Here is a 19,128-nt window from a genome sequence, read left to right on the forward strand (position 1 = left end):
ATCCTGAGACTTTGCTGAAGTTGCTTATCAGTTTCAGGAGATTTTGGGCTGAGGTGATAGGGTCTTCTAGATATACAATCATGTCATCTGCAAATAGAGACAATTTGACTTCCTCCTTTTCTAATCGAATACCCTTTATTTCTTTTTCTTGCCTGATTGCTCTGGCTAGAACTTCCAGTACTATATTGAATAGGAGTGGTGAGACAGGGCATCCTTGTCTAGTGCCAGATTTCAAAGGGAATGCTTCCAGTTTTTGCCCATTCAGTATGATATTGGCTGTCGGTTTGTCATAAATAGCTTTTATTATTTTGAGATACGTTCCGTCGATACCTAGTTTATTGAGGGTTTTTAGCATAAAGGGCTGTTGAATTTTGTCGAAGGCCTTCTCTGCATCAATTGAGATAATCATGTGGTTTTTGTTTTTGGTTCTGTTTATGTGGTGAATTACATTTATAGACTTGCGTATATTGAACCAGCCTTGCATCCCCGGGATGAATCCTACTTGATCACGATGGATAAGCTTGTTGATGTGCTGTTGCAATTGGCTTGCCAGTATTTTATTGAAGATTTTTGCATCTATGTTCATCATGGATATTGGCCTGTAGTTTTCTTTTCTTGTTGAGTCTCTGCTGGGTTTTGGTATTAGGATGATGTTGGTCTCATAAAATGATTTGGGAAGGATTCCCTCTTTTTGGATTATTTGGAATAGTTTCAGTAGGAATGGTACCAGTTCCTCTCTGTATGTCTGGTACAATTCGGCTGTGAAACCATCTGGGCCTGGGCTTTTTTTGGGTGGTAGGCTCTTAATTGCTGCCTCGACTTCAGACCTTGTTATTGGTCTATTCAGGGTTTCGACTTCTTCCTGGTTTAGGCATGGGAGGAGGCTACTGTCCAGGAATTTATCCATTTCTTCCAGGTTTTCTAATTTATGTGCATAGAGTTGTTTGTAATAATCTCTGATGATGGTTTGAATTTCTGTGGCATCTGTGGTAATATCCCCTTTATCATTTTTTATTGCATCTATTTGGTTATTCTCTCTTTTCTTTTTTATTAGTCTGGATAGTGGTCTATTTTGTTGATCTTTTCAAAAAACCAGCTCCTGGATTTATTGATTTTTTGTAGGGTTTTTCGTGTCTCTATCTCCTTCAATTCTGCTTTGATCTTAGTTATTTCTTGTCTTCTTCTAGGTTTTGAGTTTTTTTGATCTTGCTCCTCTAGCTCTTTCAATTTTGATGATAGGGTGTCAATTTTCGATCTCTCCTTTCTTTTCATGTGGGCACTTATTGCTATATATTTTCCTCTAGAGACTGCTTTAAATATGTCCCAGAGATTCTGGTATGTGGTGTCTTCGTTCTCGTTGGTTTCGAAGAACATCTTTATTTCTGCCTTCATTTCAGTGTTTATCCAGTCAACATTCAGGAGAAAGTTGTTCAATTTCCATGAGGCTGTGCGGTTCTGGGTTGGCTTCTGAATTCTGAGTTCTAACTTGATTGCACTGTGGTCTGAGAGACTGTTTGTTATGGTTTCCGTTCTTTTGCATTTGCTGAGGAGTGATTTACTTCCAATTATGTGGTCAATTTTAGAGTAGGTGTGATGCGGTGCTGAGAAGAATGTATATTCTGTGGATTTGGGCTGGAGAGTTCTGTAAATGTCTATTAGGTTTGCTTGTTCCAGGTCTGAGTTCAAGTCCTGGATATCCTTATTAATTTTCTGTCTCGTTGATCTGTCTAATATTGACAATGGTGTGTCAAAGTCTCCCACTATTAATGTGTGGGAGTCTAAGTCTCTTTGCAAGTCTTTAAGAACTTGCCTTATGTATCTGGGTGCTCCTGTATTAGGTGCATATATATTTAGGATCGTTAGCTCTTCTTGTTGCATTGATCCTTTTACCATTATGTACTGTCCTTCTTTGTCTCTTTTGATCTTTGTTGCTTTAAAGTCTATTTTATCAGAGATGAGAATTGCAACTCCTGCTTTTTTTTGCTCTCCATTTGCTTGGTAAATCTTCCTCCATCCCTTTATTTTGAGCCTTTGTGTATCCTTGCATGTGAGGTGGGTTTCCTGGATACAGCACACTGATGGGTTTTGGCTTTTTATCCAATTTGCCAGTCTGTGTCTTTTGATTGGGGCATTTAGTCCGTTTACATTTAGGGTTAATATTGTTATGTGTGAATTTGATCCTGTCATTTTGATGCTAGCTGGCTGTTTTGCCCATTGGTTGATGCAGATTCTTCATTGTGTTGCTGCTCTTTACCATTTCGTGCATTTTTGTAGTGGCTGGTGCTGGTTGTTTTTTTCTATGTGTAGTGTCTCCTTCAGGAGCTCTTGTAAAGCTGGTCTGGTGGTGATGAAATCTGTGAGTACTTGCTTGTTCACAAAGGATTTTATTTTTCCTTCACTTATGAAGCTTAGTTTGGCTGGATATGAAATTCTGGGTTGAAAGTTCTTTTCTTTAAGGATGTTGAATATCGGCCCCCACTCTCTTCTGGCCTGTAGGGTTTCTGCTGAGAGATCTGCTGTGAGTCTGATGGGTTTCCCTTTGTGGGTAACCCGACCTTTCTCTCTGGCTGCCCTTAGTATTTTCTCCTTCATTTCAACCCTGGTGAATCTGATGATTATGTGCCTTGGGGTTGCTCTTCTAAAGGAGTATCTTTGTGGTGTTCCCTGTATTTCCTGGACTTGAATATTACCCTGCCTTGCTAGGTTGGGGAAGTTTTCCTGGATAATATCCTGAAGAGTATTTTCCAGCTTGGATGCATTCTCTTCGTCACATTCAGGTACACCTATCAAACGTAGGTTAGGTCTTTTCACGTAGTCCCATATTTCTTGTTGACTCTGTTCATTCCTTTTTACCTTGTTTTCTCTAATCTTCCCTTCTCGTTTTATTTCATTGAGTTGATCTTCGACTTCTGATATCCTTTCTTCTGCTTGGTCAATTCTGCTGTTGAAACTTGTGCATGCTTTGCGAAGTTCTCGTGTTGTGTTTTTCAGCTCCATAAATTCACTCATATTCCTCTCTTAAGTTGTCCATTCTCGTTAGCATTTCATCAAGTCTTTTTTCAAGGTTCTTAGTTTCTTTGCATTGGGTTAGAACATGTTCTTTTAGCTCACAGAAGTTTCTTATTATCCACTTTCTGAAAGCTGATTCTGTCATTTCATCACACTCATTCTCCGTCCAGTCTTGTTCCCTTGCTGGTGAGGAGTTATGCTGCCTTGTAGGGGGAGAGGTGTTCTGGTTTTGGGTGTTTTCATCCTTTTTGCGCTGGTTTCTTCCCATCTTTGTGGATTTATCCGCCTATTGACTTTGTAGTTGCTGTCTTTCTGATTTTGGTAATTTTAAGTCTGCAGCAGCTGAACTCATAAACCCCCTTTTCTTCCCCCCAGGTGTTCTGGCCCAGGGGGTTAGGGCTTTATGCTTTTCAGCTGTGTTGCTACCGTTTTCCCTGCCCACAAGGTGGCAGTCTAGTCACACTCAGCCTGCAGAGGCTTCGCTGAGCTGCTGTGGGCTCCGCCCAGCTGCCGTGTGAGCTTCCCTGCAGTCCTGTGGGTGTAGTTAGAACTGCTTCCGCTATGCTGGCCCGCCCCTGTAGTGACGGAGTCTCTGTAGTGGCGGGTTGTCTTGGTTACGGAAAATTGCCCCAGGAACTGCAGGGTGTTTCCCAATGGAGGACGCCCCTCCCCCACAGAGCTGGACCGTCCCGGGTTCAGCCGTGTTTCCAGAGGGGCCCTCTTTGCCCGGTAATCTCTTGGCTTGCCTCCTTGCCACAGCTCCCCTTGCTGGCCCAGAGGGGACACAGTCTCGTTCACTTTGCTCAAGGAGCTGCTGCTCCCCGCCCCCGGTGCAGGCCGAGCGGCTGCTCTGATCCAACCAGCGGCGCTGGGAACCCGTGGAGCTTCTCCACCTGTGAATCTCCTGGTCTGTGGGCAGTTAAAATCCACTGCCCTGTGTGCCGCTGCGTCAGCCGAAGCAGCGGCTCTGAGATTCCTGGCGCTCCCTTGCCCGGGGTCTCCTGGCTTGGCTCCCTGCTTCAGCTCCCCTTGCTGGCTCAGAGGGAACTCTGTCTCTCTCCCTCTGCATAAGAAGCCACTGCCCCCCGCCCCAGGGCGTAGGCTGAGCGGCCACGCCACTCAAACCAGCGGTGCTGGCGACCCGTGGGGCTTCTCCTCCTGTGAATCTCCTGGTCTGTGGGCAGTAAAAGTCCGTCTGGAAATGCGGCGTCCACTCACCCTCTGCGCCTTCTCTCGGAGCTGCAATCCCGACTTCCTCCTAAGCGGCCATCTTGGATCTTCTCCCAAGAATATGTTTCTTAACGTCTAGTCAAGTTCTGGATGAGTTGCATATATACGAGTGTCATTAAATCGTTGTTATTACAAGCATGTTAAATCTATTTCTCTCTCATCTGCATCAGGAATAAGTAGGAAAGCTCTTTCTGTAAAGGACTAGATAGTCAATATTTTAGGCTTCTTGGGTGGTATGGTTTGCATAGCAACTACCCAGCTCCACCTTGCAGTGCAAAAGCAGCTATGTTGTCATCCACAAATGAACCAGGGCTGTTTTCAGAAACCTGTATTTACAGACACCAAAATTTAAATTTAACATAATTTTTACTTATCACAAAATATTCTTATTAACCATTTGAAAATGTAAGAACCTTAAATAAATGTAAACACCATACTTAGCTTGCAGGCCACAAATAAGCAGGGGTCAGGCTGGATTAGCCCACAGGCCATGGTTTACTGATGTTCTTCAGGTGCTGAGCATGGCTACAGGACACAGGAGCTGTGACACAGAAACACAACCTGGCCGGGCGCGGTGGCTCATGCCTATAATCCCAGCACTTTGAGTGGCTGAGGTGGGTGGATCACCTGAGGTCAGTAGTTCAAGACCAGCCTGGCCAAGATGGTGAAACCTCATCTCTACTAAAAATAAAAAATTAGCCTGGCGTGGTGGCAAGTGCCTGTAATCCCAGCTACTCAAGAGGCTGAGGCAGAGAATTGCTTGAACCCGGGGGGCAGAGGTTGCAGTGAGCTGAGATTGCACCACTGCACTCCAGCCTAGGCGACAGAGCGAGACTCCACCTCAAAAAATTGAAATAAAAAAAGATAACCTGAGTGTCTCCTGGTGTCCCGAAGTTTGTACTGAATGTGCAGTGCAAGGTGTGTCAGAGAGAGGAGACGGGGAGGGCCATCTCTTGACAGCCACTGAGTAGGGTGCAAGCTTGTTCCCTGAGGATGCCATAGGCGCTGTGCAAGAGCACAGCACTGATCCATATGATCATTGTATGGAAGTGCTTCAAGGCTTTATCTCCATTTGATATTAGCGTTTCAGATGCAAGGAGTGTGCTTTAGATGATACACTAGTAACTGGCAGTGGTGTTTCCTTTCCTTCTCTGCAGCTTAACCTGTGGATTAGCTGTTCACCAGCACGTAGGGTGTGGCTCACAGACAGAGGAATCAGAGGGCTGAGTTATGAAGATAAATAAACCACATTTAGCGCTTTAGTTTTTATTATCAATACCTTACCACCTTTCATTTCTGTGAGGGATTTTTCAGATTTTCAAGCCATTATCATGTATAGATCATTTCATCTCAGCAACATTAGCGTCACTGTTCCTAATTCCAAGTGCAGAAGACCAAGCCTAGGCCTGGTTACCTGCTGTCTTTGATACACACGACCAAACCTGGTGGAGCCTGGTGTGAGTTTCCTAACTCTTACTCAGCCCAGTGTCCCATGGTGCCTCCTGGCTCCGCGGTCCCTCAGTTACCTGGAGCCCTGGGGGTGGGGCAGGGATGCAACACGCCCCACCCCCAGCCACACACTGGCTGAGCTTGTGCAGGTGCTTCGCCACCTTGCCTCGTGCCCTTGTCTGTCAAATGAGCATGACATTATTCTAGGATGAATTTAGGAGTTTTGAAATACTGTTTTTCCTTTGTTTCTCTTCCTCTGTTCCCCTTTTCATCATTTGACAACTGATCAGTTCCTCTCGTGAAGAATTACAGAATGACTGACATGGGTCCTTCGGTGGTGCTCCCTGTGAGCACCCCAGTGTCTGGCTCAGCAGATAGGAGGACAGGGCTCCCAGCAAGGACTAGGCAGGGCACGTGCTATGTCTCATACTTTCCAAGCCCATGGAGACCTAAGATTGATTTCACGCTCCTCTGCCCACCTTTAGAAGACTCGGTGTGTGTGGAGATGCCCTTGGCCTCTGGCGCTTCTGCTATTCTGGATCATAGGCCAGGCAGTGGATCGCCGTGCAGGTGCCATTCACCCACAGGGGGAATGCTCTCCTCAGAACAGTCACGTGGCAGCTGCAGCCCACACTCCTGCCCATGGCCCTCTGAGACTGAGGTTGAAAGTAAAGAAAGCAAGTGTCAAAATGCTTGCACCAAAGCCAGTTGGAGGGGAACTCTGCGGCAGAGAGAGACCAAGGGTAAAGCAGGTCATCCCCTTGCCCTGTGAAGGGGCCACCCGCAGGGAGGTAGAGAAGATACGTTAATCTCCTCCTGTCCAAGAAACAGGCCAGTGCAGGTGCAGCTTTCAGCAAGCATGGCTTCCAGCGAGTATGTGTGCCTAGGAATCAGTGGTCCTATATCCACGAAACAGTCAAAGACCTGGAACCCAGTGGAACAAGTTCCATGATCCACTGAAATTCTGTCTGTCTCTAGTAGTCTGCTTTTCTGTGTAAGAGAATCACCAGAAACCAGCTGTCTCAAGAATGAATTGAAATAAGCGGAGTCCTGGGGCCAGTCCATGGTTAAGCCAGTAGCCTGCATCCTTGGCAGTGAAGATTGACTTTCAGGATGGCACCATGAGTCATTGCTGGAACTTGAGTCATAAAAGCAGACCCAGACCAGGTGTGGTGGCTCTCACCTGTCATCCTAGCACTTTGGGAGGCTGAGGCAAGAGGATCTCTTGAGGTCAGGAGTTCCAGACCAGCCTGGGCAACATAGCAGCACCCCATCTCTACAAAAAATAAAAAATTAGCCAGGCATGGCGCTGCATCCCTATCGTTCCAGCTACTTGGGAGGCTGGCATGAGAGGATGCCTTGAGCCCAGGAAGTTGCTCCAGTGAGCTGTGATTGCACCACTGCACTCCGACCTGGGTGACAGAGTAAGACCTTGTCTCAAAAAAAAAAAATCCAGTTGTATTTCTTTTAAACTAATGACTAAGTCGTGAAGGTGAAAAAGATAGTTTTCTTATTTAACTTTTATTTTATAATAATTATAGTTTCACAGTAGGTTGCAAAGAAATATGCAGGGGGGTCTAGTGCACCCCTCCACCCCCATGCCAGTGTCCCACACCCACAGTGACCACAGTAAAAACCAAAACAAACAAACCGACATGGTCACACTCCGTGGAGCCCATTCAGGTTTCAGCAGCCGTGCGTGCCCTGCGTGTGTGTGTGCATGCAGCTTCTGCGCAGCTGTGCCGTGTGCTCAGCCTTGCATCGCCGTCCCTGCAGTCAGAATCCTCTGCTGTGCCATCACCACCGACTCCTGTGTTCCCTGTCATAGCCATGTCCATCCTTTTTCTGTCCCTAGCCCCGGCGACCACTCACACGTTCTCTGTCATTATAATTATGTTATCTTAAAGTCGTTACATGCAATACGTATCTGTATTAGTTTCCTAGGATTACCATACAAAGTTCCAAATACCAGGTAGCTTAAAACAACAGAAATGTCTTCTCTCACACTTCCAGAGGCCAGAAGTCTGAAATCAAGGTGTTAGCAGTGGCCGGGCATGGTGGCTCACACCTGTAATCTCAGCACTTTCGGACGCTGAGACAGAAGGATCACTTGAGGCCAGGGGAGCCCAAGACCACCTTGGTCAACATAGTGAGGCTCTGCCTCTATTTAAAATGTTTTTAAATTAGGCTGGGCAGATCATCTGAGGTCAGGAGTTGGAGATCAGCCTGGCCAACATGGTGAAACGCCATCTCTACTAAAGCTACAAAAAATTAACTGGGCATGGTGGTGCACACCTGTAGTTCCAGCTACTCGGGAGGCTGAGGTAGGAGAATCACTTGAACCCAGGAGGCAGAGGTTGAAGTGAGCCAAGATCGCTGTACTGCACTCCAGCCTAGGCGACAGAGCAAGACTCTGTCTCAAAAAATAATAGTAATAATTAAAGAAATATAAGGTGTCAGCTAACAGTATTATCTGGAGATTCATCCAAAGGACTAACAGTGCCAAACACTTTTCGTGTGTTTACTTCCATCCATACGTCCTCTTTGGTAAAATGCCTGTTCACGTCTTTTGACCATTGTCTGATTGGATTCCTTGTTAGTTTACTGTTGAGTCTTTCAAGTTCTATTTTCTAAATACAAATCCTTTGTCAGATACAGGGTTTGCCAATATTTTCTGAGGATCTGTAAATTATATTTTCATCCTTTTAATGGTTTTTTTACATAGTAGAAGTTTTTAATTTTGATATGGTCAGATTTACCAAATTTTCCTCTCACAGATCACAATTTTGCTGTCAAGTCTAAGAGAAGTCGAGTCTCTTTGCCTAGTCGTCGTCCCAGAGTTATTCTCTCGTGTTCTTTTCTAGCATATTTAATTTTACACTTTACCTTCGAGCCCATGATGCGTGTGGAGTTGGGTTTTGTATGAGGTGCGTGGTGTAAGTCAAGGTTAATTTTTTCACCTTTGGGTATCTATTCATTCCGTCACCATCTGTGGATAGATCATCCTTCCTCTATTAAATTGCTGTTGTGCCTCTGTCAGATATTAACTGGGCAGATTTGTATGGGAGAGAGCTATTGTTTCCTGATAAATTTACCTTGGTAATACTTTTGTGTAATTACTAGCATTATAGGTGTCTATATCATCTATGCTGAAATACTTTTCCTGGGCCGGGTGTGGTGGCTCACACCTGTAATCCCAGCACTTTGGGGGGCCAAGGTGGGTAGATCACCTGAGGTCATGAGTTCAAGACCAGCCTGGCCAACATCATGAAACCCCATCTCTCCAAAAATACACAAATTAGTTGGACATGATGGATGGCAGGTGCCTGTAATCCCAGCTACTCGGGAAGCTGAGGCGGGAAAATCACTTGAACCCAGGAGGTGGAGGTTGCAGTGAGGCGAGATTGTGTCACTGCACTCCAGCCTGGGCGACAGAGCAAGACTCCATCTCAAAAAAAAAAAAAAAAAAAAACTTTTCCTGATATAAAAAAATTTTTATTAGACTTTTTTCTTTTAGAGCAGTTTTAGGTTCACAGCAAAATTGAGAGGAAGGTACAGAGATTTTCCACACACTGTCTACTCCCACTCATGCATGGCCTCTCCATTACAAACATCCCTACCAGGACGGCACATTGCTTACAATTCATGAACCTACATTGACACACCATACTCACCCAGAGTCCACAGTTTACATGAGGGTTCACTCTTGGTGGTGTAATTTTATGGGTTTGCACAAATATGTAATGACGTGTATCTACCACCATAGTGTCCCACGGAGGAGTTTCAGTCCCCTGAAAGCCTGTACTCCACCTGTCTATTCCCCTCCCACAAATCCTTGGCAAACATTATTTTTACCATCTTCATAGTTTTGACTTTTCAGAATGTTGTATAAAATTGGAAGTTCACAGTCTGTAGCCTTTCAGATGGACTTCTTTCACTTAATAATATGCATTTAAGTTTCCATGACTTTTCATGGCTAGATAGCTCATTTCCTTTTGAGCACTGAATAATATTCCATTGTCTGGATGTACCACATAGTTCAGTTTAGTTACTCATTTACCTACTGAAGGACATTTTGCTTGCTTCCAGGTTTTGGCAATTATGAATAAGAAAACTTTTTTTTTTTTTTTGAGACAGAATTTCACTCTGTTGCCCAGGCTGGAGAGCATTGTCACAATCTCAGCTCAATGCAACCTCTGCCTCCCAGGTTCAAGCAACTCCTGCCTCAGCCTCCTGAGTAGCTGGGATTGCAGGCATGCACCACCATGCCCAGCTAATTTTGTATTTTTAGTAGAGATGAGGTTTCTCCATGTTGGTCAGGCTGTTCTTGAGCTCCTGACCTCAGGTGATCTGCTCATCTCGGACTTCCAAAAAAGTGCTGGGATTATAAGCATGAGCCACCGTGCCCAGCTAGAGATAATTTCATAGTTAATTTCAAAGGAGATTAGAACATTTGGGTTCATTAATAGATTGAAAGAGAGACCACTGGCCAAATGCAGAGTATTTACAAAGAGCATCTAAAATCTTTGGAGACTGTCAAAACTTCCAATCTCAGATAATCTCATAGAAATCTTTGCTCTTCCTGAAATATTCACCAATTTTTTTTTTTTTTTTTTTTTTGAGATGCTCTGTCACCCAGACTGGAGTGCAGAGGTATGATCTCAGTTCACTGCAACCTCCACCTACTGGGTTCAAGCAATTCTCATGCCTCAGCCTCCAGAGTAACTGGGATTACAGGTGTTCACCATCACACCCAGCTAATTTTTTTTTTTTTTTTTTTGAGACGGAGTTTCACTCTTTGTTACCTAGGCTGGACTGCAATGGCGCGATCTCAGCTCACCGCAGCCTCCGCCTCCTGGGTTCAGGCAATTCTCCCGCCTCAGCCTCCCGAGTAGCCAGGATTACAGGCACGCGCCACCGTGCCCAGCTAATTTTTTGTATTTTTAGTAGAGATGGGATTTCACCATGTTGACCGGGATGGTCTCGATCTCTTGACCTCGTGATCCACCCGCCTCGGCCTCCCAAAGTGCTGGGATTACAGGCGTGAGCCACCGCGCCTGACCAGAGAAGAAATCTATTTTTAATTAAATGTTCACAGTGTAGTGCTGGTACTGCTTTAGTTATTGACGTCGTTTTATAGATGATTTTATTGTTACTATGTTCATAACCCCAATGGTAGAGATAATTTCATAGTTAATTCAAAGGAGATTAGAACATTTGGGTTCATTAATAGATTGAAAGAGAGGCCACTGGCCAAATCCAGATTATTTACAAAGAGCACCTAAAATCTTTGGAGACTTTCAGAACTCCCAACCTCAGATAACCTTATAGAAATCTTTGCCCCTCCTGAAATATTCACCAATTTTTTAAAATTTCTTTCTTTTTTTTTTTTCTTTGAGAGGAGGGTCTTGCTCTGTCGTCTAGGCTGTAGTGCAGTGGTACAGTCACAGCTGACTGCAACGTTGACCTCTTGGGCCCAAGCGATTCTCCACCCCATCCTCCCAAGTAGCTGGGACTACAGGCACTTGCCACCACACCCAGCTTTATTTTATTTTTTTGTAGAGATGGGGTCTCACTCTGTTGCCCCAGCTGGTCTCAAACTCCTGGGCTCAAGTAATCCTCCCACCTCAGCCTCCCAAATTGCTGGGATTACAGGCATAAGCCACTGCATCCAGCCCACTTATTTATTTATATCAGTGTGGACCAGTGGATTCATCTTTTATTCAGCAAGTTGCATCTATTATTACTGTATTCATTTTGATGCTCAGTTTTACCATATTTAAGCTTTCTCCTGTGTCCTTTGGACACATCCCCATCATTCTTTGAGTACCTCCTTATTTTCTGACACAGTAAGATGTGTCACACTCATCTTTTGCTTTCTGTGCTCTGGAATCAGCCATCTTTTCAAGAAGCTCTGGTTGATTTTAATGGAGAATAGTGTTTGTTTGTTTGTTAGTTTTTCAGAGATGGCGTCTTGCTATGTTTACTAGGCTGGAATGCAGTGGCCATTCATAGGCACGATCTTGGTGCACCACAGCCTCAAACTCCTGAGCTCAAGCGATTCTCCCACCTCAGCCTCCCAAATAGCTGAGATTGCTCCTGAGTAGCTTGTGCCACTGTGCCTGGTTAAGAATGATATTTAGAAGCCAAGATCTGGGTTCTAGGTGGGCTTGCTGCTATTGGCATGTCATTGCCTTTATGCCCTCTCAGTGGACAGAGGAAGGAAACGTGTGTGTCCATTCTTCCACATACACACATACATAACCATATCTACTTGTGTATTTCTGTTTATCTAAAATCATGATTTCATACCAGTACTTCCAATTTATTCTAAGTTTCCCTGTTTCTATATGTATAACTCCCTTTTCCAACAGTGAGAAGCTTGGCTTCATTTTCTTCAATATTACATTCATACTTCCTGTGTGTAATCAACCTCCCGACAGTGTAGACCACCTCCTTCACCCCAACCCTCAGCTACAGACCACGCAAGTGACCTTCTCTGCCCAGTCCTGTTAACCACCCATGTGGAACCCTCAGCCTGACCACACCATCTGTGCCAGCAACACCAGCTGAACCTCCAAGTAGCCATGTCCTCGGGCCCTGCCCCTGCTTACCATCCTTGGCCCCATTTGCATCTACTGAATCCTAAGCCCTGACCAAGAGGAAGGGGCAGAATACCAGCTTAATGGAACTCGAAAAGGCATTACAAGTTTTGCAGATAAGAAAAAAATGAAAAAGAAAAAATATAGAAGAAGAAAAGAAAATAATAAAGCCTGTTGCAGGTACAACAAATTTGCAACACCTGCTTTATACCAAGGCCCTGTACAAAGTCTGAGGGCAAGTAAGATCTATTCCTAACCCTCGGGAAACTTTAAACTGCCTGGAAAGAATAATATGTATGTACTAGATAGGAAACAACGTTGTAATTAACACTCAAGTATATAAACACAGGACCAGGAGGAAAAGAACAATGGATTCTGCCTGAGGAGGTTGGCGGACGAATGGAATGCTGCCAGGGAAGTGTGGCCTGTTCCCAACGAAGGAGGCCTTTAAGCAGGTGGAAGGTCTAGGACCCTAGGGCACGTGGGGCTAGTGACCAAGATGTGCAAAGTCTAGTGTATGTTCTAAAGTGTATTTAAAATAACATCTTAAATTGTAGTGTATATATAACTTTTGCTTTTAAATGCCTTTAAAACCTTTTTGGTATGATAGTTAATCTTTATTGTGTCTTCAAATTGTAGCTAAAGACTCTGCTTTTTCTGGAGCAAAGGGAGATCTGGCTACTGGTGACCGATGTCACCCTGCAAACGAAGGAGGAGAGTGACCCCAGGCTCCCCAAAACCCTGCTGGTCTATGTGACCCCCTTGTGTGTGCTGGACCCGGAAGTCTTGGAGGCACTGGCTGGGACTGCCCCTCACAGCATTCTCTTCAAAGATGCTCTCCGAGACCAGGGTATGCTTGCTTCTCCACAGCTCGGGTGCAGGGGCGGCTGTTAGGTGCCCATAGAATAGCTCTTGTGGCCTCTGGATGCCTCCATGTTGCTTGGACACTGCCGGCGTTTCAGGGAGCCCATCACAGACATGGCTCGTGTACCAGCCTTCACTGACCCTGTGGCAGCCACCTGGGCAGAACCAGCTCTGTGGAGATGCTATTCTCACTCCAGAACTGTCTGCTGGTGGCCTCCCGTGCTGCTGCAGAATCCACAAACAAACCAAAAGCTAGAATATGATAAATGCGTATACTTAGATCAGCCAACCCCTTTTTCCAGGGATCAAACTAAAATCCTGCCTAAGCTATCTTTTTACATTTTTATTGAGACATAATTCACATTCCACGTAATTTACCCTTTCTGGGGTGACTTGAATCTCACATCTGAGTGCTTTTTTAGCTTTGCACACGGGGTTTGGAGTGTGCACACACAGTGCATCGTGCTGCTGGACAGTCTCGTACCTGCACCCTCACCTACATGACTCTAGTGGTGGCAAAGGAGACTGCCATTATTGGCACAATTCACGTTTTTCGTCAAGGCCTCAATAACCTGAAGTGTCTGTGTCGGCAGGTCGGATCGTTTGTGCTGAAAGGACTGTCCTCTTGCTTCAGAAGCCCCTTTTGAGTGTGGGCTCTGGCGTAAGCTCCTGTGAGCTGCCTGGCCCGGTGACGCTCGACAGCCTGGACTCTGCCACACCTGTCAACTCCATCTGCAGTGTTCAAGGTAGGCAGCCGTCTCACAGGAAATGGTGTTTATACTTTGTTAACTCATTTGCATTTACTCATTTGTTCAACAAGGATTGTGGAGCACCCGCTAAGTTCCAGACACTGGATACATAAGGAACAAAAGCAGAAGTTGTTCTTGGTATCAGACTCGAGTCAGAAGGATGTGAATCAGGTGAGCACAGACAGGCCTAGCCCTCAGGCCCCGAGTGCTCCAGCCACTGATACCTGGGCCCGTGTCTTGTCGGGGAGGTCAGGGAAGGCGTCCCAAAGACCGGAGTCTCAAGCTGAGATCTGAAGCATAGAGGGACTACTTAGGTCAGGGATAGAGCAGGAGGAACATTCCTGGGAAGAGAGCGGGACTTCAGAAGGCCACTGGCATGAGAGAGCTGGTGAGCAGGGGTGCCCAGGAAGAGGCAGGACAGGCAGCCAGATGGAGCCGAGCGCAAGCTCAGGCCGGTGGTGTCAGGAGTGCGCTCTGTCACTGGCACAGGCGGCCTGGTCTGATGTCCTCCCTGCAGAGCAGAGTGGAGGGGCTAGGTGGCAATGGAGGCAGAGGTAGAAAAGGAAATCTGGGGTGGACTTAGGGAAATCAGAAGGTTGAGCAATGAATTGGGCATAGATGGAGGCAAAAGACATAGCTGACTATCTCTGAGCTCCGGGCTCAGACGAGGTGACTGTGGTGCTGCTCATTAAGTAGGATGTGGCAGGCGAGGTCAGCTTTGAGGGGACCCGCTCAGTTCTATCTGGAGAGTTTCTGTGTTTTGTATACATCTGAGATGTTCAGCAGCTGATGGGATATGTGAGTCTGGAGCTGAAAATAGCATTAATATTCTCTTTTTTTACTTTATAAAACTTAGTAATAAAAGTCATACATGTCTAGTGGAACTAGTGAAAAATAAATGACGATAAAGGTAACAGCCCACCCTCCATCCCCAGCTTCCTGCTGCGTTGGTGCACCCAGGAGACACAGCTAGTCAGATACTCACTTGCTTCCCTCTAGCAGGGATGTGTGTCCAGGTAGGGAGAGAGACCTAACTCAAGAGTTTAATTGTCACATAGCATCCCTTCATATGGACAGACTCTCCCTCCAGTCGTGGACACCCAGAATTTCTCACGTTTTTGCAATTATTAAACAAGGCTGTAAAAACATTCTTGGATATCAGTCCCTACCGATTTCTGTAAAGGAGGATTTCAGCAGGTTGGGGTTCGTGGACTCTTTAAACAATTTTATTGAGCTATAACTCAGTAATACCCTATAATTCACTCATTTAAAGTGTTTTTAGTATTCACAGAATTATGCAAACATCACTACAGTCTAATTTTAGAACAAAAACTCAAACCCATTATCAGTCATGCCCCGTTACCAACCACCCTCCCACATACTGGTCTTAGGAAACCACCACTCTACTGTTCGAGTCTATGAATTTGCCTATTCTGAACTTTTTTTTTTTTTTTGAGATGGAGTCTCACTCTGTCACCCGGGCTGGAGTGTAGTGGTGTAATCTTTTCTCACTGAAACCTCCGCCTCCCCGGTTCAAGCAATTCTCCTGCTTCAGCCTCCCAAGGAGCTGGGATTATAGGCACATACCACCATGCCCAGCTAATTTTTGTATTTTTAGTGGAGACAGGGTTTCATCATATTGGCAAGACTGGTCTTGAACTCCTGACCTCAGGTGACCCGCCCACCTCAGCCTCCCAAAGTGCTGGGATTACAGACATGAGCCACCACGCCCAGCCTGTTCTGGACATTTCATGTTAACTGGAATAATATTTCGGCTGGTGCAAAAGTAATTGCGGTTTTTGCCATTAAAAGTAAGGGAAAGAGCTGAGCGTGCTTTTTCACAAACCTAATATACTGTGTAGTGGTTCATGATTGGCGTCTTGCACTCAGCGTAACGGTTTCAAGGTTCACCCACAATGCCCCGTGCATTCCTGTTATGGCAGAATGGCATTTCATTGTCCAGATACGCCACGTCTTATTCTTGCCTTACTTAGGTTGTTTCTACCTTTTGGCTGCTGTGAACACTCATGGACGAGATTTTGTTTGAGCACCTGTTTTGAAATTTGGGGTATGAATCCAGGGCTGGGATTGCCCAGTCATACGGTAACCCTGCATTTAACCTTTTTGAAGATCACCAGGATGCTCCAAAGCAGCTACACTAGGGGTTTGTGCATCTTCTTTTTTTGTTGTTGTTATTGTGTTTTTCTGAGACAGAGTCTCACTGTAGCACCCTGGCCGGAATGCAGTGTCGTGATCTCAACTCACTGCAGCCTCTGCCTACTAGGTTCAAGAGAGTCTCCTGCCTCAGCTTCCCCAAGTAGCTGGGATTACAGGCGCGCACCACCACACCTGGCTACTTTTTGTATTTTTAATAGAAACAGGGTTTTGCTATGTTGGCCAGGCTGGTCTCGAACTCCTGACCTCAGGTGATCCACCCACCTCGGCCTCCCAAAGTGCCGGGATTACAGGTGTGAGCCACCGTACCCAGCTGGTTCATACATCTTTAACAGTAAAAGATTTTGGTAAATTAGTTAACAGAAAGCATATCAAAATTCAGACTTCCTAATGTCTAAGATGGCTGGTTTTCCTCACCCCTCCCTGTAACTAGTTCCTGATGTTTTGTAATTGTTGATGAACAGAAACTCCTATGATTCCATTGTTGCTTCCACCTTCTTTTCACTGTGTTGAGGCCATTTGGATTTTCTCTTCCGTGCATCTCCTTTTGGGGCTAATGCTCACGCATAACTGCAGTTATGGGGTGATGGCTCATATGGGTCCTCCATTTTCTCATCTGTTAAATACGGCTCATGGAATCAGCCTCAAACCACAGTTGAGAATTAAATGAGATAAAGTGCAGGAGGCTTCAGGGGCTTTGAAGCTCTGAGGCATCTCAGTACTGGTACCAGGAGTCAGGAAGGGAGGGAGGGATGTCAGAGGGAGGTCTGAGGGCTGCAGCCAGCGACTGCAGTGGGTGGGTGGCCTTAGGACCATCAGAATTTGTCAAGCAGAGTTGGATAAGGCCGTAAGAGCTGGTAGAAGGGCACATGGAAAACCCACAGAAGTGCTGGGAGCAGTTATAAACCCTTTCCAGTTCTGGGAGAGGGGCAGGGACCAAGAAGGGCGGCAGGGGACCCAGTTGTTTGTGTATCGCTCTGCTTTCCCTGGTCATGTGGAGGAGATTATATGGTTGGATTTTTTAATGAAGAAATTCTGCAGCCCCATAGACTATGATGCAAAGCAGCAAGAGATGATTGGCAGGAAGAGGTAGAGGGCAAAGGGTCTGCAGGGGTAGCGCAGACTGCCTGGCCCATGGGAGCCAGCATGGAGCTGCCCCTTGGTGTAGGGCAGCAGTGCAGCCCTGAGCGGACTACAAGGACAGGGCACATGGCGCCGAGGGGTGCAGTCTGCTCCCTGGGGCGCATGCGCTATTTGTGTGCCTTTGGCAGTGACCCGTCACCTGCTTCCAGAGCTGTTTGGTCTCCAGGGCTTCTATAAGGACACCCCTTCCACCTTCCTTCTCTTCATTGGTTGCTACCTGTTCTCCCACCCAGGATGGGCCAGGGGCACAGAGAGAGAACATCCCACAGTGGAGGTCTCAGCTCCGGGTCTGAAAGTCACTGCCATGCCACACCCCAGTTAGGCCGAATGGGACCCTGTTATTCTATGACCATAAGAATTGCCACCGCCCACAGCAGTGTCTCATGAGTAATTATGTGCCTGAAGAACCCCAAGGAGGGTGTCCCTGACGCATTCCTAACTACAGCCAGTGAGCGCCACAGGGGTGCACACAGAGGCCGACACTCCTCTCTTTTGCCTGGCCGTTGGTATGCTGAGGGAACTTTGCTCTAGGTGGCCAGATGCAGCCTCGTGTGACTTAGTGCAGCGACCTCCCTGTTGGGCATTAGCTGTGGTGACAGCAGCTGGGAACACTGATGAGGCTCAGCCATCCTTAGGCCCCACCTCACTCAAACTGAACCTTCATATGGGTGGTAAGAACTAAGTATGTGTAATGTAATCAATAGGCACATAAAGCTCTGTTCCTGATAGCGAATTTAGGTGTTCCAGAGATCCGCAGTTGAGAGCCTTAAGCACCTAAGCACTGGCAGGAGAGCAGCACAAGGTACCATTCCTAACACTTGGCTGCTGCCTTCAGATCTCTGTGGGCTTCGCTGACTGTAAACCTTTCTAAAATGAGAGAGGCTCTGCTGCCCTCCTTCATCAAAAACAGCTGCACAGGCCCAAGCCCCGTGTCCACGTACGGACACACTGAAGGACTCCAGAGGCTGGCTTCCCCGTGTCCAGTCCACCCAAGCCACATTGCAAAGCTTGCAGCCGGGATCTGCGTTTTTATTCCAAGGTGTGAATGGACAGTAAGAGCGGAGGCGTGCTCTATTAAAGTGCGTGATTGCCTCCGTGTGCAGTAGAGAGGGCATCGTATCAGTCACATACAGAGACCCTCACGTGCACGTGTCCTCTGCTCACTCAGCACTCTTCCCAACCCTAAGCAAAGAAGCAAGATTTCTAAACAGGGGAGGAAAACACAGTCCGGTGAGTTCATGTATTTTGCAGGTATTAAGATGAAAAGGGGCGTTTTATTTTCTGTGCTCTAATTTTGTAAGTTGGTGGGATCAACATTTCTGACTAAGCCAGTTGTATGTGACACTTTTACCTTTCTCAGATTCACTTAAGAAATACGCTTAAACTGCTTATCTTTGGCTCTTTTTTCTTTTTTCTGTACCTCATTAGAGGAAAGAGTCTTTTTATTTCATTTGTTTAACATGGGCACTAGTCAGGAGATGAATTGCTATCCTCACGGTTTAAGTCCCCTTTCTTTTTTTCATTGTACATTGCTAAAATTTTATTCTATAAAGTGTAAACCACAGTAGGACATTCAAACATTCCCGATAAACTTTGTTTTCTTCTAGGGAAATACTGAAGAATAGAAATATGGTCTTGGCCAGGCAGTGGCGGGATTCTTTGTTCTCCCTCACCTTTTCAGTTCTGGTACATGTGCAGGCTTGTTAAATAGGTAAACATGTGCCATAGTGGTTTCTCCACAGATGAACCCATCACCCAGGTATTAGGCCCAGCACCCATTAGCTGTTCTTCTTGGTGCTCTCCCTTCCCCGACCCAGGGCTCCTTTTTAATAAAGAAAAGTTGGAAACCCTCACAGGTCCTCCTTGTGAGAGAGCTGTGGGTGAAGGCTGAGGTGAGGTAGTGAGAA

At 46.0% G+C, this 19,128-nt stretch overlaps 1 protein-coding gene across 12 annotated transcripts in view; it reads left to right on the forward strand.

Annotated features, from left to right (window-relative positions):
- SPIDR (scaffold protein involved in DNA repair) overlaps positions 1–19,128 on the forward strand; it is a 415,411-nt gene that overhangs the window by 381,421 nt on the left and 14,862 nt on the right. For 10 of the 12 annotated variants that reach the window (XM_021672883.2, XM_021672887.2, XM_021672884.2 and 7 more), the window contains 2 exons: positions 12,930–13,140; positions 13,748–13,900. In XM_021672883.2, coding sequence (XP_021528558.2) covers positions 12,930–13,140; positions 13,748–13,900 — 364 coding nt within the window. Of the gene's footprint in view, positions 1–12,929; positions 13,141–13,747; positions 13,901–13,974; positions 15,334–19,128 lie in introns of those variants that run through there. The other 2 variants (XR_002478925.2, XM_021672886.2) reach the window with 2 other exon arrangements.

This window comes from Aotus nancymaae, unplaced genomic scaffold (genome assembly GCF_030222135.1).
Source record: "Aotus nancymaae isolate 86718 unplaced genomic scaffold, 86718_ANA_hifiasm-v0.15.2.pri h1tg000036l, whole genome shotgun sequence".
Taxonomy (NCBI): Eukaryota; Metazoa; Chordata; class Mammalia; order Primates; family Aotidae; genus Aotus; species Aotus nancymaae.